Raw genomic sequence first — 23,261 nt, 5'->3', positions numbered from 1 at the left:
GCTAAGCCTTGTGCCATAGGTACATAGGCCCTAGCCATAGGGGGCTTGTTACCTAAGAGCTGACGAGTTCGCATCTCAAGGTATCGAAACCAACCCAACACGTTTACAATTCGTGTCTTGGCTCTCGCGCGCTCTCTCATCGCAGGAATTGAAGGAACACAAACTAGTGCTGTTTCCGCTTCGCTTTCGTCTTCTGAGAGGAATATATATCTTTGCCAATCTTTCCTCTCTTGGTCGCCAGAAGGTAGTTTCAATACAACAAGACCCCAGCACCCAAACCAGTCAGTGTTTTGTCGGGCGCCGCCTCCTCCGACTTGGGCCTAAGAAGAATAAACTGGGGGGTTAGCGCTCACTTATTTCGGACACAGTCTCACTCCCCCGTCTCTCGTTATCACGACGCTTTGGAGAGAGAAAACCATATGAACCCAGGATTGTCTCACTATCCCAATCTCTGGAGGAAGACAATCACGTGGCAGCCACCATCTCTAGCCCAGGCGGCTTGGGCAGTTTTACCGTTTTCAGTAGTGTCGGTCAACCACCACCAGAACAGAACGGAAGAGGAAAGGGCTTAAAGCATTTTGAATTTGTTTCATCTTTTTACTCTACATCTTCATTTTGAAACACCGAGGACATTACTATCACAAAGGAAAATATCAACAAACGCCACCAGTCTGTCCATTTGTCAGCAAGCGGTGGCAGGTCTTTTGTAGTATTGCCGTAGGAGGGAGGGCATCTTTCCCATCCAACCATAAAGGGGAGAAGAGGGAATAGGAGGCAAAAGAGAAACTGCCCGCAGCAATCATGGTACGGCTTCTGGGCTGGACGTTTCTCCAGTACCGTCCTGAGTCGGTCCACGACTACGCGGGCGTCCTGGTCCCGCTGGAAGAGGCCCATCTGCACAGTCACTCGGCGCGGTCGGGTCGCACCGAGTTTGAGGAGCGACGCCACGAGGACGAGGATGGCGGCGCTGATCCGCTAATGCGGGGGACGACAATGATGTCGACAAAGACAACGAGAGCGGCGAGGGCACGGGAATGCTGCAGATGAGCGCTGCCGAGTACACCATTGAGGGCCTGAGGAGGGAGGTGAGGCAAGGGGAGAGGGGACGCGTCTGGAGCGAGTATGAGTGTAAGTTTGTGGAAAGAAATTCTGCCAACGATACGCCGGTGGAGTCACTGGAAACTATTGCGCGAGTATAACTGCTGGGGGATCATAATGCTAATGGCGGTTGCAGTAAAATCAAAGCTCATCAACAAAGCCATCCAGGATATAGGCATGGGCAGGTACAACTGGCAGTTATTCATATTGTGTGGGTTTGGCTGGTTCGCCGATAAGTGAGTTGCCCCCTCCCATCAAAATATACTGAGCACTTATGCTGACCCCTTACAGTCTTTGGATGCAAGTAAGTCAATCATGGCACAATCCCCACGGGGCGTCACTGTATTTGCCCCAATATATGTTCTAACCATTGAGATTAGGGCGTCTCTCTGACGTTGCCATCCTTATCAGGGGAGTTTGGCGTTCCAGAGAAGACGGTGAGATACACGACAAGTGCGCTTTTTGCAGGACTTTGTATAGGGAGTTTCTGCTGGGGTTTAGGTTCTGATATAATGGGACGTCGGATCGCCTTCAATATGACGCTCCTGATCACGGCCATCTTCGGTATCTGGGCATCCTATGCCTCGAGCTGGGGAGCTTTATGCTTCTTGTTTGCGTGCGTGGGCACGGGAGTTGGTGGCAACCTGCCTGTTGACGGCGCTTTGTTCCTGGAATTCTTACCAGATTCGTCGAGCGCACTCTTGACATTGCTGTCGGTGTGGTGGCCAGTTGGTCAGCTTGCATCGTCCTTTGTGGCCTGGTATTATATCTCTCACCAGCCAATCGAGCTCGGCTGGCGCTCCTTCGTCTTCGCCATTGGGATAATCACCTTCATCATGTTCTTTATCCGTTTCTTCGTCTTCCATCTCTTCGAGTCCCCGAAATACCTACTTTCCCAGGGCCGCCAGGCCGAGGCAGTCGCCGTGGTGCATGGCATCGCTTACCGGAACTCGGCCAAGACATGGCTTACCGAGGAGGTACTTGATGCCGTTGTTGGCATGGAGGCGGTCGAGCGGTCAACGGCCCGCCTGTCAACGAAGGAAGTCCTCAAGCAGAACCTCGCTGCATTCTCTGGCGAACACATTCGGCCCTTGTTTAGCAATCGCAAACTGGGCATGGCTACCACCCTGATGTGGCTCTGCTGGGCTACCATCGGCATGGGCTATCCGCTCTTCAACGCCTTTCTACCGCAATATCTGTCCCACGGCGTCTCCACGTCGCCCGCCGACGGAGGAGCCGCCACCATGACCGAAGCCAGCAACGCCGAGACGTACCGCAACTACGCCATCATCTCGACCGTCGGCGTACCCGGCAGCCTGCTTGCCGCCTACACGGTCGACCACCCGTCGCCCTTCCTGGGCCGCAAGGGCACCCTGGCCATCTCGACGCTGGTCTCGGCCATCTTCCTGTTCTTCTTCGTCACCTTCGGCACCACCCCCAACGCCCAGCTCTTCCTCACCTGCGTCGAGGCATTCGTCCAGAACATCATGTACGGCGTCCTCTACGCCTTCACCCCGGAGATGTTCCCCGCCCCCGTCCGCGGCGCGGGACCGGCGTCGCCAGCTTCCTGAACCGCGTCACGGGCCTTATTGCCCCGGTTTTGGCCGCCATTTTACCCGGTGACGGTACGGCCCTGCCCATCTACCTCTCGGCGGCACTGATTCTTGCCGCTTTCGTGTGCATCTGCTTTATCCCGATAGAGACCAGGGGAAGGCAGAGATTATAAAAGCTTTTGCTGCAGGCATATTTGTTGGTCACCTGGCTTATTTGGTTGAAGTGACGCCCCTTGCATATAAACACTTTGGGATGGTTGCGGTGGTTGAGATTTTAGCAGTGTATAGATGTGTTAGAAGGACTATATACCACGAGGAGCGCGTTGGCGGGTCATTTTGGTCTTACTATTGATCATGGTATTCGCATACATTGCAAGAGGCACACGGATAGCTGGGAATGGTAAGGGTGTTAAGGTATGTACCAAGGGTATTTGTATTCTATGTTGCGGGAAAGGATAAAAGAGAGGGAGGGCTCTCTCCGGCGTTAAACCATGTCTATACTGGTATATAATCTATCGCATTTCAAGAGAAAGTCACACGCGTGTTGCTCTTTCTTATCTTGTACCTCGTGCTCCGGCCGGCGCATCAACCCGTCGCTTCTGCAAAGACCGGCCCAGCGCGTCGCGCACCATGGGGTCGGAGCGAATCGTGTTCTGCACCAGCCACTCCTTGAGCTTCGAGCGCATGTTGGCGATGGTTTCGGGGTCGCCGGAGAAAGGGGTCATCTCCAGCTCCAGCAGGCGGCCGGCGTCGGCGTCCATGGCGCGCGTCGTCTGCTCGAGCCGCTCGAGGTTCTGCTTCAGCTGCTTCTCCGACGTGGTGGCGACTTCCTGCTGGTCCTGGGGCCGCAGGAGGGGCCCGAGCTGGCTGAAAGCGATATAGAGGGTGATGCTGCACTTGCGGGCGAGGCTGATGATCTGGAATGGCAGGTAGGGCGGGTGGGTGGTGAAGCGCACCAGCAGAGGATTGACGACGGAGCCGACGAGCCAGGGGAAGCGCGGGCGCGTCACGGCGTACACCTCGAAGACGGCCAGGACAACGAGCGTCAGCCAGCGCCAGTAGCGGCCCCACTCGAGGTAGCCGAACAGGCCCAGCACGTACATGATGACGGCGGCGGCGCCGTAGTGCGGGATCAGCTGCTGCGCACCGCGGGACACGTAGTCGTGGACCGTCGCACAGTGCTTCCACGACACCATGTCCGGGCCGAAGCGCTCGTAGGCGAAGCGTCGGGCGGGGTCCGTCAGGGTTTCGGCCGCCGTCTTGAGGTGCATAAAGTAATCGCCGACATTATCGCCATCGCCGCTGCCGCTGATCTTGTCCGGGTGGTGAAGGGCCGCAAGCCGTCGAAAGCGCGACTTGATCTCGCGCTCGGTTGCGCGCAGGGGGACGCCCAGGTCCTGGTAGAAGCTCGAGGCGCCCCGCAGCTCCCAGTCGGCCTCGTACAGAGTGTAGAGGAGGTAGGCGGACACAACCAGGATGTGGATGCGCCGACGGTGTTCGGCGTACTTTGGCGAGCCGGGCTGCGGGCGTGGCGAGCCTGCGCGGATAGTCACGCCGTAGTAGATCGATTGCGCCCAACCAGTAACGAGCTAGAGGAAGAGAGACGAGGCATCATGTCAGTTTTCTGGTCCTTATGCAGTTCGGGTACCACTTCTTAGCTGTACGCGCAAGCACTCCATGGACAGGCATGCATATTTGCATGAGAGAAAGAGGGGCGGGTGGTCTATGTTTTGTTCGGGAGTGCTTGCGGTCTTGCACAACTTCTCTCGGCTCCTCCCTCTCTGATCTGGCGGCTCTTCATCTTCGGCTTGCATGTTTTAGCGCCCACCACTCGATGGCGCGCTGCAAGGGAATCGACGGGAATCGAAAAGACTGGGGGTGGTCGCGGCTTACATTGGGGAGGAAGGTCCATCCCAGCAGGGACAGGACGTTTGAAGACATGCTGGGCAATATAATCGTGGTTCGATGGCGGGCTAGAGCATGATCTTATTCTGCAGCAGGTCTCGAAAGATACGAGTCGTGGCGCGGTATCCGATGGATATCGGTGCAGCAAGCAACAGGCAAGCGACCGCAGATAGGCCGATTGATGTGACTGCAGGGAGGGGCGTCGCAGGTGGTATCGAGGTTGTTTCCTGTGACAATCCGTGCTTCTTAAATACTGGAGATCGCTGGGGGAGCGGCGGCAGGTCGCCAGGTCGCAAGGTCGCCAGTCGCGGGAGAGTGGTATGGTAGGAGGGTTGGCTGGTTGGCTGGCTGGCTGGCTGGCTGGCAGGAAAATGGGATGACAGTGGCTTGGGCGAAGGAAGGGACAGGTGTCAGTGTCGTCAGAGGCCACAGGATGGCAATGCAGAGCAGGATAGCCGCAGGGAGCAGACGGGCTTAGGCCGAACAAGGTGTAGTACCGGCATATGAGAAGAAGGTTGAACGGTTGGTGACTCCGTCCGAGTCCAGATGTGTCCAATTGCTAAACTTAGACGTCGCATTATCAGCGGGCCTGCAGCGGCGACGATTGGCTGCTGGCGTCCTGCAGTGCCCGCCCCGGGAGCCGCCCCGAGTCCCGCCCTGCCAATTCTGATACTGGCCTGTTTGTCGTCTCGGAGCATGGTCAGTCCATAATGAGCCAAACCTCATACCGACCCTCACTTGCGACTCAAGCACTCACCCGCTGAGGCTTCACTTTGGTCCTGCACAATCGAACCATTGCAGCTCTCTCGCTTCATCGACAATACTCTGCCGCACGGTAAGTCTGCGCTCGAGTCGGCTTCTATAAAGCATGCCTGTCCATCGCCTTCACCAGTTGGCCATTCCCTCTCATCATCAGCACTCACAACAGCAACTACAACACAATCTCCACTCTCCGCTCCATCACCTCCCATCTCAATCTCGCCCATCTCGCCACTCTATCTTGCTTGTCTATCATCTTGAAGCTTATCTATCTGACAAAATGGCCCCGCAAGCATTCTCGTCTTCTTCCGCCAAGGTCTTCACCCCTAAGGCTCTCACCACCAAGCTCTTCACACCCACCAAGATCTTCACACCAATGGGGGGTGCTGTCACGTCCAAGAAGCTGGCCGCTCCCATGGCTGCCTTCACCATGGCTTGTGTTCTCCTCGGCTGGACTCGTTCGTCCATCCGTGAGGCCAGGCGCAACGCTCAGATCGAGCGCCAGATGAACAGGGAGCGCAGCTTGGCCGTTGTCGCCAAGCACATCAAGTAGATGAACAATTCCATCTTCGCACAGCCGAGCATTCCCATCTCTGCAGCCCAGAGCTGGGATCTAGTCAGGATTTCACACACACAACACATTCACACACAACAAACACAAATCTACGGCCTCGCACTCACTCACACACACACACACTTCCTGGCATCAACATACACATGCAAAGGAGGGACGACTACCATCTTACTCCGGCTATCCGGCCGGCGCAGGACGCAGCTACAGCCCTCGACATATGCCTGCCTGTTTTGTTTCGAGAAGGCCCGAATCAAGGGACCGCTCTCTCAGCTGATTCCAACGGGACTGTGTGGCAGGACCACCACTACTACAACAACACGGAGTTTACTGGAAAACACCGGTTCGGATTGGGGAAAACAACTTAACGATTTTATGAAAGCCTCTCAGCCACCTTTTGAGTTTGAGGCTGGAGACCATTATACCACTTTTAGCATTAGCATTGCATTGCGCTGGACCGCTGTCAGCCCATCTTCACGGCCTCGACGCCCTGGAGCTGGCACTCGGGACCCAAATTGTATCGACGGACAACACATGACTTGTCCTCTACAGCGCGTCATAAACATTATGACATTATAGTCTATACACTATCAATAACTATGAATACCAATATCCTTTTTGTCCAACACTGGCAGTCTTTTTATGCAAGCCCCCTGATTTGTGATTTCTGTGCTTGCAATGCAATGCCTAGGCCTTCTTCCTCTCGAGGTCAAACAGACCCCTCCCTATCCATCGTACGACGCATGATCAGTCGTACAACCAAGTCCCCATGCGAGTGTAAGCGTTAGGAAAAGGCTGAGCTTGGTGGCTTGCTTGAGACTGAGGTGTCTCACACCGTCCCCCGCAAGATATTACCAACTGCGGCAGCGTACTCATTAGTTGCCAGATACCGTACACCATATACCACAGCAATATGTCGTAGGCTATTGAACTATTCCTACAATGACAATCAACTTATACGCCATCTTTAGGGAAGCTCTTCTGAAGGAGGGTAGTTAGCATTGATTCTAAAGGGATGTCGTATTTTTAATGGCCATTCAAACTCAGGATCTATAATCTGACGAGTGCAACACGAAACGTCGCTTATCGAGCACATATATCCAATGCCTCGTCATCCTATTAGGCTGCTGACATCCACAGCCAACATTCCTGAGAGAGGGCTTACTCTTCCTGCAACCGGCAAATCGGACAATACCTGTGATCGGGTTCTTTCTTGATGTGCCGGTGTTCCTATTTGCGGGGGGAGGGAGGAGGAGGGTGTGGATGATTCGGCTTCAACTTGACAACACTTTTTCCCTTTTGGTCTGATTCAGCTTACACATACAAGTAAGCCCTATATGGTGGTGAGTGACTCGCACCGGGCGGCCCATACTGCATCGCGAAAGAGAGAGAAAAAAAAAGCCGCAACGCATCGCATATACTTACAACGAGGCTGAGGCGTGAGAGTATGCAGGCAGCCAGCTGAGGCTTTGGGGACTCCGGATCTTGGGCCGCGCAAAAGTCCTATCGTGCTACCCCATGCGCCAGCCATCGTGGATTGGTCGGTATCGTGGGCTGAGTGAGGGAAGGAGGGAGGAGTTTGACGTCGGCGGAACAACAGTACGGGCAGCGACTGGACGGTTGGCAGGAGGGGCTCTGCCATCATCGTCATCGTGGCTTCACCTCAATCCATCAGCAGACGCAGTTTGCCCGGGCTTCCAGAGCTGAGCGAAGCCGTCTTCCGTGTTCAGCTTAAGATATGCCCAAATGTGTATGCCTAAACACGAGGAGCGAGGTAAGCAGTTACGAGATGCCAGGTCAGAGGAGGGAGCCCGGGGCTGGAATATGGAATTCTGAAGCCTAGGTCGAGGGAGTGGCGACGATGAGCATGGCGCTCTGTGGTTATAAAAGGGGACGGCGACCTCCCGCGATGAAGACAGAACAGAACAGACTCACACTAACCATCAAGCAACGCACCAGACCCAGTCTATCACCTCCCAAAAACCTCATCATCTCCCTTTTCAGAGACCACCAACACTCCAAATCTTCAAGATGCAGTTCTTCACTTTCGCCGCTACAACCCTCTTCGCCGGCCTCGCCATGGCCGCGCCTGCCCCTGAGGCCGACACCATCATCCTCAGGGCCACCGTCAAGTTTGAGGGTGCTGCCGGCGCGTCTTACTCTCGCAGTGTCCCCGTCGACGGCCACTCTCAAGCCACTGGTAAGTTGACGAGAGACAGACACAAACACCTCGTATCGGCGTTACTACTTCTCCTCACCCCTTAACACGTATGGGGAGAACGAATCCCCCTTTCCATAAACTGGCCCTCGCTATCTTCTCCCTATAAAGCCACCCTCTTCTTCCTCTTGCCAGACCTTCAGGGGAGCTTCCCCTTTATTTGTGGGATATAAAATAGCTAACCTGCCTTGCCTTCCCTTCCTGTAATAGACAACGCCCTGAGCATCTCGCACATCTACGTCCAGGCCCCCAACTACGTCTCCTGCATCGCCAAGGGTGTCGACGGCAGCGTCACCACCGTCAAGGGTGGCCAGACCAAGGACGTCGGCCCGCCCCAGACGCAGACCAGCGTCACCTGCAGCCTGACCACGGCATAAGCTGGCTATCTGGCCTACTTTCTTTTGTATGGTCGTCTGCCCGTACCTTCCTCGGCTGATTGTATAGTTTGGCTGGATCATGACGATGGTTCCAAAGAGGTATCTACATGCCGGGGATGGCTATGGGCGGCCAGGGACGGGCGAACCGGTTTTGCTCATGACTTGGGCGTCTAATTGGCTTTTATACAGTACATAAGAACCCGGCGTCGTGCGGGAGAAGGCAGAGGGACATTCGTTTGGGGCGGATAGATGGATGGATGAATACCGCGGTATAGGATACATGTTCTGTTTGCTTTTGTCGCTCCTTGATACGATCTAAATGAATTCTATGAGTGCTCTATAACACTTGGACTGGTTGACCATTGCATTATCAAACCACGAAACCTGTGTTGCTTCTTATATCGGTGGCATTGGGATACGGGGAGTTTACGATCATGGCTCATCTTCTGAGTTAAGCAACTAAGTCTACCATCTATTGATGTCTAGCTGCGTATGTTTGAAATCGAGATCAAGGATCACCCTTCCATTGTGGACATATACACCAGGATAGTTTTCGACCTGCTTATTATCTATGTACTGACTTACCAGAGTTCACTTGCATAACACTTTCGACTTACTCGACTCCGTCCTGTCCTTTTATCGACGTCTTCCTACTCGTCATCGAGGCCAACAGCAAAGAGCGAAGAGGCATCTCGGGCATCCCCAGCCTCGCTGTGGCTAGAAGTACAAAGCCTTGTCTCATCTGGTAGATCGTTTAGGACTGGCTGCAACTCCGCTGTCATTGGTGGTTCTGGCTCAGGGGCGGAGCACATCACCGGGGACATGACACGGAGCTGCGGCGCCTGCAGGGAACCCGTCGCCGTATCGCTGCTGCTGCTGCCGCTTGTGCACTCTTCCTTGTCTCGGAGCATGTCGCGAATACGGATGCGCTCAGCAGCATTGGCCTGGGCTAGGCGTTCGGCAATGCCGCGCTGGATCTGCTGATATTCGGCGTCTAGCTTGGTGGGATCGTTATAGTCGTTGTTGCCCTTCTCCGTCTCCTTATCTTTCGAACGACCGCCGAAGCACCACCTCAGGCAGCTGAACATGTTGTGATAAAAGTAAGTGAAAAAAAAAAGAATTGTAATCGATTTATTTGCCTATAGTAGCTACGAAAGTATCTCAGAACGTTTCACCACGATTGTCATACTCTTAGGTTTTATATAATTACCAAATTTTTGTTTCGCTTCGAAAGACAATGGTATTGCAACCCTTAGGCTCTTTCACTAAGGAATAGTTATAGCCCTATCTTTTCGCAAACAAAGAAACGAACAAAGGATTGAAGGTGCTTGTAAGCCGGCATTGTAAGGATAACCGTCCCTTCACCTCCCTTTGTTATACGAAATACAATAGAGAGATTGTGGCAAAAGTGACGTGGTACCTAAGAGGCCTAGGACACCATTCCGCTGATAGGAGTCATGTCACAAGAGCCCGAGAGCTTTGGGTAGGGGAAGGGGGCAATATTGTTGTCTGTACTTGGCCGGCCGTCGGTGCATCGACTGCCCTTGCCGGTATTCTCGGTAGGAATAGCTTTTGCATCACTGGAGAGTAATGTAGTCCACCCAGGGGAAGAGGGTGCTTTTCCTGAGTCTGACATTGCAGTCAGCAGCCCGCGACGAATGTGGTAGATGTTAATAGAATGCTCGAACCCGCGAACTCGATGCGATTGTTTACTGTTGACGCGGCACAAACATAGCTGAGATTAAGGAGCTGAAACCGAATCCTGGCTTCGGACATGTTGCATATCTATGTTTGCCCACACTGAGCACTTGCACTCGCAAGCTGACATTCCCCAAACTCGGCTGCCTACAGCATTGTCGTAGCACAACATTAGGTCTGACACTGACACTGACACACTGTTTCGTTTCTCATTCTCCTCCCTCTCAGGCCTTCGATTGAAAGGAGGGAATCGAAGTCGGCGGAAGTCTGAGAATTGCGAAATGACCTGTCTTACTACACCATAATCTGCAATCTGGGTAGAAAACACCGACGCTCTCGGGCAGGCAAAGCTGGCCGACTGTCAGCGTCAAAGCATGTGGGCAATTGGAGAGCCATCCGCAATCATGAACATGCCATACCATGTCACGTTATGTCATCTTGACCTGGCTTCTTTCATATTGTAACGTAACGTAACTATCCAATCTGCTTGCTGTGCCAGAAACCACCCCAAACCCTTCTTTTGGCTGCCACCGGTGCTACGATGTTCTGGTGGGTTGCTGACCTCCTCGCTGCTGGCCCTTACTCCTGGAAAGGCAGAGAGAAGGAAAGGAAAACACGGAATGACCGTCAACGATTACACGCAGGATTTTACGTGGGAGGATCGCAACTTAGAAAGGAGAATGTTCAAGTAAGTGTAAACACTACGAAGTCTGGGCACGGGACGTTCCTGTCTAAACCTTCATGCTGCAAAAGCTTTTTATCCCTCTCAATGTATAAGGATAAAAAGAAGCTTAAACAATACACATAAACATCCCCCAATGCCGGGAAGTGTTGATCACACACCCGCTGTAGCAAGTACCCGGGGCCCCAAGCAGCATGTTCCCGGCCCCTGATCCGTTCTCAGGAATGAAACTCAACAATCCTGGCGTAGATCTTTTCCGAGGAAGTGGAGAAAGTATGGACAGACGACTAAGATCGAGCGTCTTCGGCGACGCTCGGTATGGCCTCTTCATATACCAGGTGGATTCAAACCGCAAGTGGTCAATCAGATTACATATCACCGAAGCCATTGTAAGTTAGGTAGGTGGGATTCTTGCTGGTAATCGTTGGGCAGATGCCGTGATTTGGCCATGCCTAGCTCATGGGACTAATTGTCGATCAAGGCTGAACGGGAACTCTCCATCACAGCCGTGCCCTGACTGCATGGATCCTTTAGTTCTCACCAACGTTGTCTTCTTCCCCTCACCAAAACTCAAAGCGTCTGGCATATATTGGGGCATGAATCCTAATAACAGCAAACTCCATTTACGTCACGTAAAGCGAGAAACCAGTTCATCTAGCGCATGAACAAAATAACCGTCAATGCTAAGTGTGACACTGTTCTAAGTTTCACAGAGCTTCAGAGGAGGAAAGCTGTCTCAGGAAACCGAAAGAATATAATGAAAATATCGAGGTTGAAGTCCCATTGCTACCTTTCCTCTATGTCACGACTTTCAGGATGAAAGCTCGTCCACCGAATATACCGCGCGTAGAACAAAGAAAGTGCAGCCTGTAGTCAAGGCAGACATGTCGTCAAGTTGAAAACACCCCAAAGTTCCCAGGGAAAACCTCTCAACGCCACATGATGCTCGTCGCGAAGTAATTCCAATCGCCCAGCAGCTCCCGAATCGAGAATGCCGCAGTTCTTTTAGTTGGCCTCCAGTCCGATTTGATAATAAAATGTCGTATAAGTATGTACAATGAAATGTCGTAAAGACATAGGCACCTCAAACTCTGAGAAAAGAATGGGTTGAGTTTGAGGCTCCGAATCCGCCGTTGGCTAAATCCAGATCTCCTGTGGGCGATACGGCTCCGGCTGGAAGAACGTCGTGAAGAGACTCTGCACTTCGGCCGCATATTCCTCCGCCTTGAAACTGCAAAGACCTTTTGAGGCGAGCTCCTTCTGCTCCTCCCTTACCAAATCCAGCTTATCCGAGACACCGTAGTCCTCCGCAATCTCTGTCACCTGAGCCAGCTCTTGGCCAAAGGGATGGTTGACAGGCGATATATCATGTCTCCTCAGAGATCGCTGTCGAACGGGCGAAGAAGCGGCCATTACGGGCGTTACGGGCGATGAAGGTACTGACGGGGCTGTAGGTTTGTTTCGGCTGTAAGAGGTCGATGAGACGGATGTCGCCGTAGTCGATGTGGACGAAGACCGGGACAAGGAGAAGCTGGCTTTGGAAGATGCTGTTTGCAAGGATTGGTTCGAGTAACGAGCAGCTTGCTTTTGCGCCAAATTGTCGAAGGACGCCTTCTTGGTGTGCGAAGGGGCTCTCTTGGGAATCGAGGGTGCCTCGTTGATGCGGGGAGGTGGCTTTTGACCGGGGGCAGTAAAGTAACAAGACAGGTGGTTTGGCTCTGGTTCGTTGGAACGCTCCTCGACAGAGGCAACATCGGGACTGGTCGGGGGCGAGGATGCGTTGGTACGAGCATCCGATTCATCGTCTGAGGACTTGGAGGCTGATGATGATACAGAGCGGGCCGACAGCGGGTAGAGATCCGGCGCGTTATACGCAAGCATGTTTGTCGTGTGAGTGAGCTCCATGGGCGAAGATATCTTGTTGCGAATAGTTCCGGAATACCCGAGGCTCCGGCTCACCGTGTTGCTGCGTTGTGGGGTGCTTGCATCTTTAAGATCCATGGGCTGCTTCGTACGCCGGGTGGTGAAAGCACGGGCGAGAGACATTTTGAGCGTTGTTGGCGGTGCGCTCAGGAATATGGCGAACTGAAGGAAAATTTGTTAAGACTGCGGAAGCTCGAGCGGGTCGAATGTAGCCTCTCAAGGGATATAAAGCTCGAGAGAAGTAGAAGACGATAAATCTGACAGGCGTTTCTGGAACGGCTTGGTTTATCTCAAGGACAATAGAGGGTTTGACTCTGAAGGCTAAAACCAGCAGGAGTGATGCGAGTTTTGATTTTGCTTCAAGTAGTGTGGGCAATGTGACAATCCTTAATCCTGCCAAGAGCGTCAAGGAGTTGCAACAATAGGCGGCAAGGTGCAGCTCTGTGTCGTCGCGTGTCGCTTGAATAGCTCCTTCTTCTGAACTTGTGCCACAGCAGATGTCACCTTGATTTGGAAGGTGTTTTGACGATTTGGGGTCAGATGGGCCGCTTGTTGGTGACAGCCTATGAGAACTCTGGAAAACAGCGCCGTGACACTCGGTCCGTCAACGTCACTCAGAGCACACCAAGATCCAATGGTCCGGTGCGATTCACGTCTTGTCCAACACCGTTCGGCTTGCGATGAATCTAAAAGCCCGGGAAATCCCAGACCGCGACTGCTGCAACAGCTTCGTTTCCTGCCGTAGCACACCAAAAGTAAGAATGACCAAATCTGGGTTTGACGCGCAACAGAGATCCCTGGCGAATAATGCGGTTAAATGGGGGCCTTCCTCGAAATGCGGAGAGGCGGTAAAAGTCAATGGCAAAGAAGAATCGAAACGCTGTCTGACTGTTGAATCCAAGCCAAAGTTTTGAGGGATGTTCAAAACAACCGAGGCTTGATCGAAGTCTGAAGGTCCAGCTAAATGCGTCGTCTTGGAGTACCGCTCCTTTCAAAGGTACGGACTTGTAGTGAAGTAAATGGAGAGGGAGAGAGAGAAAGATGCCGTGCTGTTGGGACGGCCTTGCGTGTTGCGTTTGCTTGAGCAAAAGGAGTGATGCTTGCTTCTTCGAGTCGGACCAGGTGCAGATATGGTATCAAGCACAGTATTCTTTTGCGGTCGTTGTGCGTTATAGCCAGCCTTCTCGGCGATATTGAATAGACCCGCCCAACTATATCAGTGTGCCGGATTGCTGTTGTACCAGACAGGAAAACAGTGAAACAACCAGGTTTCTCAGGGATTGTGGTGAAGAATAAAGTGATTGGCGAGAGAAAAGAATGACTTCACGGGCCGGTGAGCAAGGTCGAAGCAGAGACCTGCGTATCAAGAGACTAAAGAGAGAGTGACTTGTGGGAGAGGAAGTTGTGAAAAGTCCCAGCAACACCAAAAAGAGAGTTGGAATGTGTGGATAGACGACGACAGATGCATAGACGACGAGGGGGTGAGGATGGGGACCACCTACGGTAATAAAATCGCGAGTGGGCCCGAGGATAAGTAACCAACGATTTGCGGAGGGCAGCCAGGGCAAGACCAGGGCAGAGCAGGGGGATCCTAGGATCGAGCTTTCCTTTGATACTACACTAGGCAGGGGTGGGGTGAAGTCGATGGCGACGATTATGTATTACCCTGCAAGAACAGGCGACTAATTCTAGACTCCCGACTCACCCACCTACCACTCACTGTCTGCTGTCCTACAGCACCTAAGACTTCCATTGAATGCTTCCTTTTCTGTTTACTCCTGACTTACCATTGCATGTGCTGGCCAGCCAAGCGGGTGCCCCTGAGCTCTGATATCAGCTTCAAAGGAGAGAAAAACAAATAAACATCGAAAGTTGGTCATTCTGCATGGTTCACAGCTTGCCGGGCTGCTGTCAAGAAACCCCAAAAAGCAGCACTCGGCCCAGATTCACGCCACCCACCATCACCACCACCGCCACCATTGCAACCTTTGGCTTGCTCCTCCTTCTCACGCTCACACTCCATGCACTACGTAGCTCCCTGCTCCCTAAATAGGCACTTACTTACACGCCCGCTACAGTAGATTGGCGTACATTAGCGGCAGGGGTGAATAGCGCAGGGCGGAAAGGGAAAAAGGGATGGAAGATGGCTCTCGATGATGATCCAACGAACCAACGAACCCAACCCTCATGCACTCTAACGTAGACGGTCCCCCCTAGACTGACTTCTTCCCACTTATCTCGCCTACTATGCCGGACCACGACGCATTTTAGGCTAGGTCTGGATTGGATGGCGAACAAGCGCATCAACTCGGGCCTGATAGGCCTATCCATTTTGGGGAGTCCAATCATGTTGGGCTGTTTCCCTTTGCCCTCTTGTTTGCTGCCAACCCTTGTTGGTCCCCGCTGGCCGGGCAGGGGTCGGGGCAGGGGATTGAGCTCTCTGCTCTGTTGGTTCGGTCCACGCTGGAGGGAGAATGCAAGCAAGCAAGTGCAGGCCAATAATTAGCACACACCAAATGCAGGTACACGTACAGCAGGTGCAGGCGGTTCGTACAACATTACCGCAAACAGTTACCGGCTTAGCAAGCCATTCCTGTCCCTGGGCTAATCCTGAACCTGACAAGCAGACGAGAAGAAAAAAATGTTTTTCAGTAGTCGGTGGAATGGAATCGATCATCACCCTCCATCTGCAGGTTAAAGAGGTATTTGCATGCGTGTATTACGTGGTCATCCACTGTCGCACCACAAATCTTTGCTTCTTTGCATGAATCGGTTGGTTCATTCAGGATGAAGATCAAGTGGTTTGGATGCGCTGTGCGTGCGCCAGTTGCCCCCCGGCACGAAATTGGACTTATTGCCCAGGAGGCCAGATGCCCAGGGCGATGTATTTCAGGTATTTCAGGTCAAGCAATGCTGGAGCCGCCATGTGCTCATCATCAATGCGCCTGAATGGAGTTCAGCTTGAGTGCATGCGTTGCGTGATGCGCACAACTCCGATCCGCCCTGGCCCAGCGCGCGAAAGAGGGAAAGGAGCCAAGCAGCCAAGCCTAATTCTGCCCAGTGCCCCAGGGTCTGCATCCACAAGCCAAAAGATCCCTCTTGGCCAAGCCGCTCGCATTGGCCGCGGACAGTTCCCTGCCCAGCTGCCCCCCCAAGGTTGTCTGTAGTTGAAACGAACGAGGCGTGGCTTGAGGCTAAGTGATTGGTCGGGTGTTCCAGGCCTTGATTGGATATCTCCGAACCCAGCGTTTCAGCACCCGTCACCTCTTGTCCAAACATGCATTATCACCACCCGCCATGTCGGTCGGGAAACGACTGTTTAACATCCGGCAAGAATTCGAGAGCCACACCATCATCGCACTTATTGACAACTGACAACTGTGTGGTATCGTGCGCGAAAGGGAAAAGGCCGGCTCGCTAGGCCTCTCAATACACTACATGGGCGTTCGACTACCAATTCACTAACCGATGGTGTGAAGGACCGTAGAGGAATGTTTGTTGGGGAGAGAAGCATCTAGGCTCGGAATGACGACTTTATCTACCTACTGCCTGTCATGTCAGTCCCGACAACGGCAGCATCCATCAATGATCTTCCTTTGGTCAAATCGGTCTATCGCCGCCGCATGGCACGACGCCAACTGAGGACAGAACGTGCTGCGTGCCCCACAAGCTATCGACTACATTATTCGTGTTACGGACTATGATGAGCCTTCGGTTTAGGTACTAGTCGCCCTAGCCCTCTGAAAATCTTGTAAATAACAACGGCGTCTACGTTATAGCAGCAACTATCTAACAAAGCCGACTCATGTTCACCGGGTCTCTGTCGCTCGCTGTCTGCTGCAACATCGGAGAATGAAACGTATGTGAACATGTTGAATTCGAATAATCATCAGCACGGGTTTACATTTCGAGCTTAGCCGGCTTCCTGTTATCAACAATTGCTACGTTACACTGCACTTACAGCATAGCCACGCGATGCACACCACAAATTCAAAGACGTGTTCTGCGCGTCTTACCCAGGGCTTTGGTCATCACACAATAGTTTTGAGTGATGCTTGAATCAGCTCTAACTGTCTAGCTGTATGGGGGTCTCATGTTGGTTCACCCCATTCTAAGAATGTTTAATTCAACCCGAGTACAGGGTTCATGTGACGTCCAACAGATCGAACTGTAAATTTAGATGAATGCTAGCTGGAGACCTTTCAAGGGGTAGAGCTGACACGCATGCACAACTCAAGAGCTCACCCTGGGGTGTTAAGCAGCTAATCCTCATCCATCGAGTCGGCATCGTTATCTTCATCGTCCTCCTCCTCATCTTCGTCATCCTCACTCCCTTCGTCTGAGTCAGAGCTGCTGTCGTCGGCAGCGACGCCCACAAGTCTATCTTCAACGAGCTCGCCTTGGGGCTTGTTCGCCATCTTGTTAGCAAAAGCTAGTCGCACAGAGGCGTTGGTGCTGGTGTCCCAGATGTGCATGGTGCCTTTGCTTCCCGCTACTGCAAGCCGCCACGCCACGCCGTCGTCAGGCGCGAAAGTTGCCGAGAAGACTCGGCCAACGTCGAGGTTGCGCGACACTACCATCTGGGGGCCGGTGGGCGTTATGTTCCATAGTTTGACCGTTTTGTCGGTGGAACCAGTGGCCATGAAGCCGGGGATGCGACTATTGATGTCAAACGACGAGAGAGACTCGTCGTGAGCTTGCAGAGTCCACACGGGTTTGCTGTCTTGCGGGCTTGAGGGCGCGTTTCGGATGTCGTGATAGTGAATGATACCATTTTCGGTCGAGACGAAAAAGAAGTTCGGGTCATGCGGATCCCACCTGACATTCTCAACATCGCTCTCAACACCCCATCGAGGCGCCTTGGCGTCAGGGGCTCGCATGTCAGCCGCAACTATTGTACGATCGTAACTGCCACTCAACAGGACAGTCGATTCTACCGCGTGCCACGCAAGCGAGCAAACCTTGTCGGTATGGTATGAGTATGATTTAGCACATTTGGTTGTGTTCAAGTCCCATAATTTGACAGTCTTGTCAGCTGAGGCGGATGCCAGGAGGTTTCTGTGTTTCCTGTTGGCAGCCAGGGATAATACCGCATCAACATGGTATTCGTCGTTGGCCTTCTTTGACTTCTTCTTCTTCTTCTTCTTCTTCTCGTCTTCAGGATTGCCGCCCTGGCCCAGGATGGCATTGGGATACATGCAGTCTACAGTGTCGAGATCCCAGATTTCGATATCGGGATCCATTGTGCCTATCGCCACGAAGTTGGCGGCGGAGGTCTGCTGCTCAACAGACTCTTTACCAACAGCAACGTCCAACCACTCAACGCAGAGCGGGATGGCAGGAAGCATGATGTCGTGGTGCACGTAGAGGTTGTCCGCTTCATCTTCGTACACGTAGACCTCGAGATGCGCCAGCTCATCCTCGACCTTGGCGGCCAATAAGAGGTTGTCCGTTGCCAGAATTTGGAGATCCTCGCGATCCTCGTCTTCGTCTTGGCCGTCGGGTATCGTGATGTAGGGGTCCTCCTTATTGGACTCATAATACGCCAAAGACTTGACGTTGCCGAACATATCCATCTTTTGTCCCTCCGGCTGGTCCTCCTCGTCGTCGTCGTAATGTTCTAAGTCGTACTCTTTCAGGTCGTCGGCGTTAACATCAACTCTGCGACACCTGTTAGCGGGGGCTCGGTCTCTATCTTGGTAGTTACCGCGTACGTTTCTTCGTCCTCATCCATCGCATCCTCCTTGACTGCTTTCTTTGCGCTGGCGCCACCCTCTTGCTCCTCCTGAGCCTCTTCGTAATCTTCATTTGCATCGTCCAATTGCAGCTTCGCAAGCTCCGCGATGCGCTCGAACTCGGCCTCGTCGAAGTTGTACTTCTTGGGGAACGGCGCCGCAAAGCCGCGCGGCACCCAAGACGCAGTCGTGATCATGGAAGACATGACGGACGTTATACCTCGAAGGTCGCAACTTCCCAAGCAACAGGGCAAAGTCTTTAGAACTCAGGATGGGTATGTTGCTGCCGCCTTTTTGGGCAAAAGAATTACAGTTCCAGAGCTGAAATGCCCCGCTGTGACCGCCAAAACCAAGACCTCTAAACTTCCAAAAAGTTTTGAAAATTTAGCGGGACTTATCTTATCTGCCATGCCTATGAATGTACTTGTAGGTGAAAGCTTGGCGTTAGACACTCCGTATAGTACTGGCGACGCGACTGTGCATATTTACGGGGAACACCTAGGCTACGTAGCATGTGCAAAGCGATGTATGATCTCGTACGTGCGGTGACTAGAAATCTTCATTTGCACAAATTTGCATGCGTACCTATAGTGACTTTTACATCCCAGTTTTCGAATATAGGAAGCACGCCGTAAGGTTAGCAAGTCGGTTTCCAATCGGGGCCGCCATTTGAGGAGGCACTAGCCGCTGTCTGGTCCAACTTGCTGCCCTGCCACCTCGAGGTTACTGTTTTCTTTCCATACCGCCGACTTTCAGTGGACCTGGTTTTCATCAACATCGAAATACCCGAGGCCATGGACCGCGATTCACGAGACTTCAGTCCCAAGCGACGGAAGGTCGATTTCAACCCACTCAGATCTGATGATAGATACTCATCACTGCCCAAACGACCCCATCGATTCGCAGACGACGGCAACAATGGCTCCTCAACACCGCGGAGGAACTTCGCTGCAACGCCACGACAGGAGGAGTTCGACAACCAGAAAGAGCCTCAGGTGAGCGCTGAAGATGAGACAGCACTCGACCGAGATTGGTATCTGGGTGATGAAAATGGCCACACCTTCGGCGATGAATCGCACGATCCGTTCGGTAGCTACGACGCGTCATGGGTCGACCAGCGCCAGCGCGAGGAAGCCCTCGTCGAGAAGAAGTCGGGGCAAATGCGCCACATGAACATGCGACAAATGCAGAAACAGAAGGACGTCGATGCCTGGGAGACGAACCGAATGCTCACCTCCGGTGTAGCTCAACGACGCGGGATGGACGATGACTTTGCCGACGACGAAGAAGGCACAAGAGTCCATTTATTGGTCCATGACTTGAAGCCGCCCTTCCTCGATGGTCGAACCGTCTTTACGAAGCAGCTGGAGCCTGTGCCCGCGGTGAAGGATTATCAGAGCGATATGGCCGTTTTCAGTCGCAAGGGAAGTCGTGCAGTAAAAGACAGGAGGCAGCAGAGGGAGCGCCAGCGACAGGCACAGGAAGCTACAAATCTGGCAGGCACGAACCTTGGCAATATCATGGGCGTCAAAGAGGACGAAGGGGACAGCGCGCTGCCTATTGCGGCCGAAGAAGAGGCTAAGCCAGCCGGTAACAAATTCAGCGAGCACTTGAAGAAGAACGAAGGAGCGAGTGATTTCAGCCAAAGCAAGACGCTCAGAGAGCAACGTGAGTTCTTGCCTGCTTTTGCCGTGCGAGAGGACCTTCTTCGAGTCATTCGCGACAATCAAGTCGTGATCGTAGTAGGCGAGACCGGTTCGGGAAAGACAACGCAGCTCACACAGTTCCTTTACGAAGACGGGTACGGAAGCCTAGGCATGATCGGGTGTACCCAGCCCAGGCGAGTCGCCGCTATGAGTGTGGCCAAGCGAGTGGCTGAAGAAATGGAGGTGACACTAGGAAGTCTCGTCGGCTATGCCATTCGATTTGAGGATTGCACGAGCAAAGACACCGTCATCAAGTATATGACCGATGGCGTGTTGCTTCGAGAGTCCCTCAATGAACAAGACCTTGATCGCTACTCATGTGTGATCATGGACGAGGCACACGAGAGAGCCCTGAATACTGATGTTTTGATGGGCCTATTCAAGAAGATCTTACGGCGGCGGCGTGATCTGAAGCTCATTGTCACCTCTGCCACTATGAACTCGAAGCGATTTTCCGAGTTCTTTGGCGGAGCACCTGAATTCTTCATTCCGGGCCGAACCTTCCCCGTTGATGTCATGTTCCATCGTTCGCCGGTTGAGGACTACGTTGACCAAGCTGTGCAGCAAGTACTAGCCATCCATGTGTCCATGGGAGCTGGTGATATTTTTGGTCTTCATGACTGGCCAAGAAGATATCGAGTGTACGTGCGAGTTGGTCAGAGAACGACTGAACGCACTGAACGATCCACCAAAGCTCAGTATCCTGCCTATTTACAGTCAGATGCCCGCAGATTTGCAGGCCAAGATCTTCGACCGGGCAGATCCTGGCGTGCGGAAGTGTATCGTTGCTACCAACATTGCCGAGACCAGTTTGACTGTTGATGGTATCATGTATGTCGTCGACAGCGGTTTCTCGAAGCTTAAGGTGTACAACCCCCGGATGGGTATGGACGCCCTCCAGATCACTCCTATTTCCCAGGCAAATGCTGGTCAGCGTGCGGGTCGTGCGGGTCGTACTGGGCCTGGAAAAGCATTCCGGCTTTTCACTGAGAAGGCGTACAAGGATGAGCTCTACATCGCAACCATCCCTGAGATTCAAAGAACAAACCTTAGCAATACAGTACTGCTCTTGAAGTCGCTTGGAGTCAGAGACCTCCCTCGACTTCGACTTCATGGATCCTCCGCCCCAGGAAGTCATTACTACTTCACTGTTTGATCTTTGGGCTCTTGGGGCGCTTGACAACATAGGTGAATTGACAGATCTTGGTTCGAAGATGAACGCCTTCCCCATGGACCCGCCTCTGGCGAAGCTCCTGATCATGTCAGAGCAATATGGCTGCAGCGAGGAAATGGTTACTATTGTATCCATGCTTTCAGTCCCAAATGTTTTCTACCGTCCGAAAGAACGCCAGGAAGAGTCGGATGCGGCCCGTGAGAAGTTCTTTGTTCCGGAGTCGGACCACTTGACATATCTTCACGTTTATTCGCAATGGAAGTCTAATGGGTATTCCGACGGCTGGTCTACCCGCCACTTCCTTCATCCGAAATCTCTCCACCGTGCTAGAGAAATTCGGACACAGTTGCTGGACATCATGAAAATGCAGAAGATGGAAATGATCAGCTGCGGCACTGACTGGGACGTCATACGAAAGTGCATCTGCTCGGGTTACTATCATCAAGCTGCCAAGGTCAAAGGAATTGGAGAGTACATCAATCTGCGCACATCGGTCACTGTACAGCTTCACCCGACAAGTGCCTTGTATGGCTTGGGATTCTTGCCCGACTATGTTGTCTACCACGAACTCATTCTGACCTCCAAGGAGTATATGTCTACTGTGACCTCAGTGGACCCTCATTGGCTTGCCGAGCTTGGTGGCGTCTTCTATTCGGTGAAGGAGAAAGGCTACTCGGCGCGAGAAAAGCGCATAACCGAGACCGAGTTCAACCGGAAGATGGAGATCGAGGCAAAGATGGCCGAGGACAAGCTGAAAGAGGAAGAGAGAATACGAAACGAAGAGGAAGGTTCCAAGCGCGTTAAGTCGACTGTGACTGAGAAAGCAGGCAAGAAGATTGTCACTTCGGGTGCTGTGAAAAAACCCGTCATCAAACGGAAAGCGCGAGGATTCTAGCGAAGATGCCGCCGCGACATCATCAACTGCCGGCCTCCTTATGCAAGACAGTCTTTAGCTCAAACATGCTGTTCATCACGAAACGGCTTGTACTGAGGCCAAACTGTCTTATAGCCAGTAACATCTGATTGAGGAGAAGCCGGTCTCGACTACTTTGGTGTAGGGTGAGCCTGCAAACAGTTCCGTGTGCATAACTCAGTACTCCAAAAAGATTGAAATCGATGGTTTCCTCCCCTCACGCCAAGACGCTCACCCATAAAGATGGGAAACACGGGCGCCCCAGTAGTATTATTGGACTGCTAGCGATGACACGGCCAATAAAAGGCGGTCTTTCGCAATGACCATTCTCACGATGCAGGAAAATACGGGGCTGTCTTAGACTGGAGGCTGACACACTCAAGTCACGCTTGATGGCTACATTATAATCATCCGACGACGAGCTACCTGCTGACCTTATATATGCGAGGCTAACTGTGACCCTGCAGCTGTCATCCAACCCCACACGAGTTGTGTTGAAGGGGGCCTCTTGTATATATTGATTACACTGTCTCAGCCCCAGCTTGACAGACGAGGACTATATAATAGCATAGAGCGTTCCGGGATTTCTTAAAGCGTCATTGCTCACTACCTCTTTCCTCATTGTGCAAACGTCGTGGCGTAAGTGACACGTCAAGACTCTTGCTGCCACCGACATCAACCTTGCCAAACTTACTTTGCAGTTGGAAACTTTGGGCACTAACCTTCAACCCACCGCTTGATCCTTCGGTTCATAATTTCGGCCTTGCATCAAAAGACGCGGGGGGCTGGGAAAGAGATGGGGGTTCGGGTGGCAGCCTACACATCACGACGTGTAAAGGGAAAGGGAGATATAGCCAAGGCTCTTCTTCATGGGTAGCGATGAGAAACACCGCGAGCAACCTCATAGGTCACGAACTAGTGCGACAAAACTGCCATATCCACCAGAACG

The 23,261-nt window shown here is 52.7% G+C and overlaps 8 protein-coding genes across 8 annotated transcripts; 4 read left to right on the top strand and 4 right to left on the bottom strand.

The window, feature by feature from the left end:
- Positions 1–801: 801 nt before the first annotated feature.
- Positions 802–2,669, top strand: PG998_002180 (uncharacterized protein; the record flags this gene model as incomplete). The annotated part of the gene is made up of 5 exons (XM_066868998.1): positions 802–966; positions 1,017–1,128; positions 1,235–1,334; positions 1,390–1,402; positions 1,479–2,669. 5 exons carry the CDS (start codon positions 802–804, stop codon positions 2,667–2,669), a joined length of 1,581 nt encoding a protein of 526 aa, XP_066737413.1.
- A 536-nt stretch (positions 2,670–3,205) lies between these two features.
- Positions 3,206–4,592, bottom strand: PG998_002179 (uncharacterized protein; the record flags this gene model as incomplete). Its single annotated transcript, XM_066868997.1, has 2 exons — positions 3,206–4,240; positions 4,545–4,592. The coding sequence occupies 2 exons, from the start codon at positions 4,590–4,592 to the stop codon at positions 3,206–3,208; spliced, it is 1,083 nt and encodes a 360-aa protein (XP_066737412.1).
- Positions 4,593–5,595: 1,003 nt separating this feature from the next.
- Positions 5,596–5,868, top strand: PG998_002178 (uncharacterized protein; the record flags this gene model as incomplete). The annotated part of the gene is made up of 1 exon (XM_066868996.1): positions 5,596–5,868. One exon carries the CDS (start codon positions 5,596–5,598, stop codon positions 5,866–5,868), a length of 273 nt encoding a protein of 90 aa, XP_066737411.1.
- Positions 5,869–7,917: 2,049 nt separating this feature from the next.
- Positions 7,918–8,481, top strand: PG998_002177 (uncharacterized protein; the record flags this gene model as incomplete). Its single annotated transcript, XM_066868995.1, has 2 exons — positions 7,918–8,086; positions 8,315–8,481. The coding sequence occupies 2 exons, from the start codon at positions 7,918–7,920 to the stop codon at positions 8,479–8,481; spliced, it is 336 nt and encodes a 111-aa protein (XP_066737410.1).
- Positions 8,482–9,131: 650 nt separating this feature from the next.
- On the bottom strand, positions 9,132–9,569 carry PG998_002176 (uncharacterized protein; the record flags this gene model as incomplete). The annotated part of the gene is made up of 1 exon (XM_066868994.1): positions 9,132–9,569. The coding sequence occupies one exon, from the start codon at positions 9,567–9,569 to the stop codon at positions 9,132–9,134; it is 438 nt and encodes a 145-aa protein (XP_066737409.1).
- Positions 9,570–11,998: 2,429 nt separating this feature from the next.
- PG998_002175 (uncharacterized protein) lies at positions 11,999–12,907 on the bottom strand (the record flags this gene model as incomplete). Its single annotated transcript, XM_066868993.1, has 1 exon — positions 11,999–12,907. One exon carries the CDS (start codon positions 12,905–12,907, stop codon positions 11,999–12,001), a length of 909 nt encoding a protein of 302 aa, XP_066737408.1.
- Positions 12,908–17,046: 4,139 nt separating this feature from the next.
- Positions 17,047–18,725, bottom strand: PG998_002174 (rRNA-processing protein PWP1; the record flags this gene model as incomplete). Its single annotated transcript, XM_066868992.1, has 2 exons — positions 17,047–18,445; positions 18,499–18,725. 2 exons carry the CDS (start codon positions 18,723–18,725, stop codon positions 17,047–17,049), a joined length of 1,626 nt encoding a protein of 541 aa, XP_066737407.1.
- Positions 18,726–19,043: 318 nt separating this feature from the next.
- Positions 19,044–22,294, top strand: PG998_002173 (pre-mRNA-splicing factor ATP-dependent RNA helicase prp16; the record flags this gene model as incomplete). Its single annotated transcript, XM_066868991.1, has 4 exons — positions 19,044–19,055; positions 19,161–20,866; positions 20,925–21,285; positions 21,356–22,294. The coding sequence occupies 4 exons, from the start codon at positions 19,044–19,046 to the stop codon at positions 22,292–22,294; spliced, it is 3,018 nt and encodes a 1,005-aa protein (XP_066737406.1).
- Between the last annotated feature and the right edge of the window lie 967 nt (positions 22,295–23,261).

The sequence above is a fragment of the Apiospora kogelbergensis genome (genome assembly GCF_038363985.1).
Source record: "Apiospora kogelbergensis strain CBS 113332 chromosome Unknown utg000001l_segment0_segment0, whole genome shotgun sequence".
Classification (NCBI taxonomy): Eukaryota; Fungi; Ascomycota; class Sordariomycetes; order Amphisphaeriales; family Apiosporaceae; genus Apiospora; species Apiospora kogelbergensis.
This window is presented reverse-complemented; position numbering and strand designations above follow the sequence as displayed.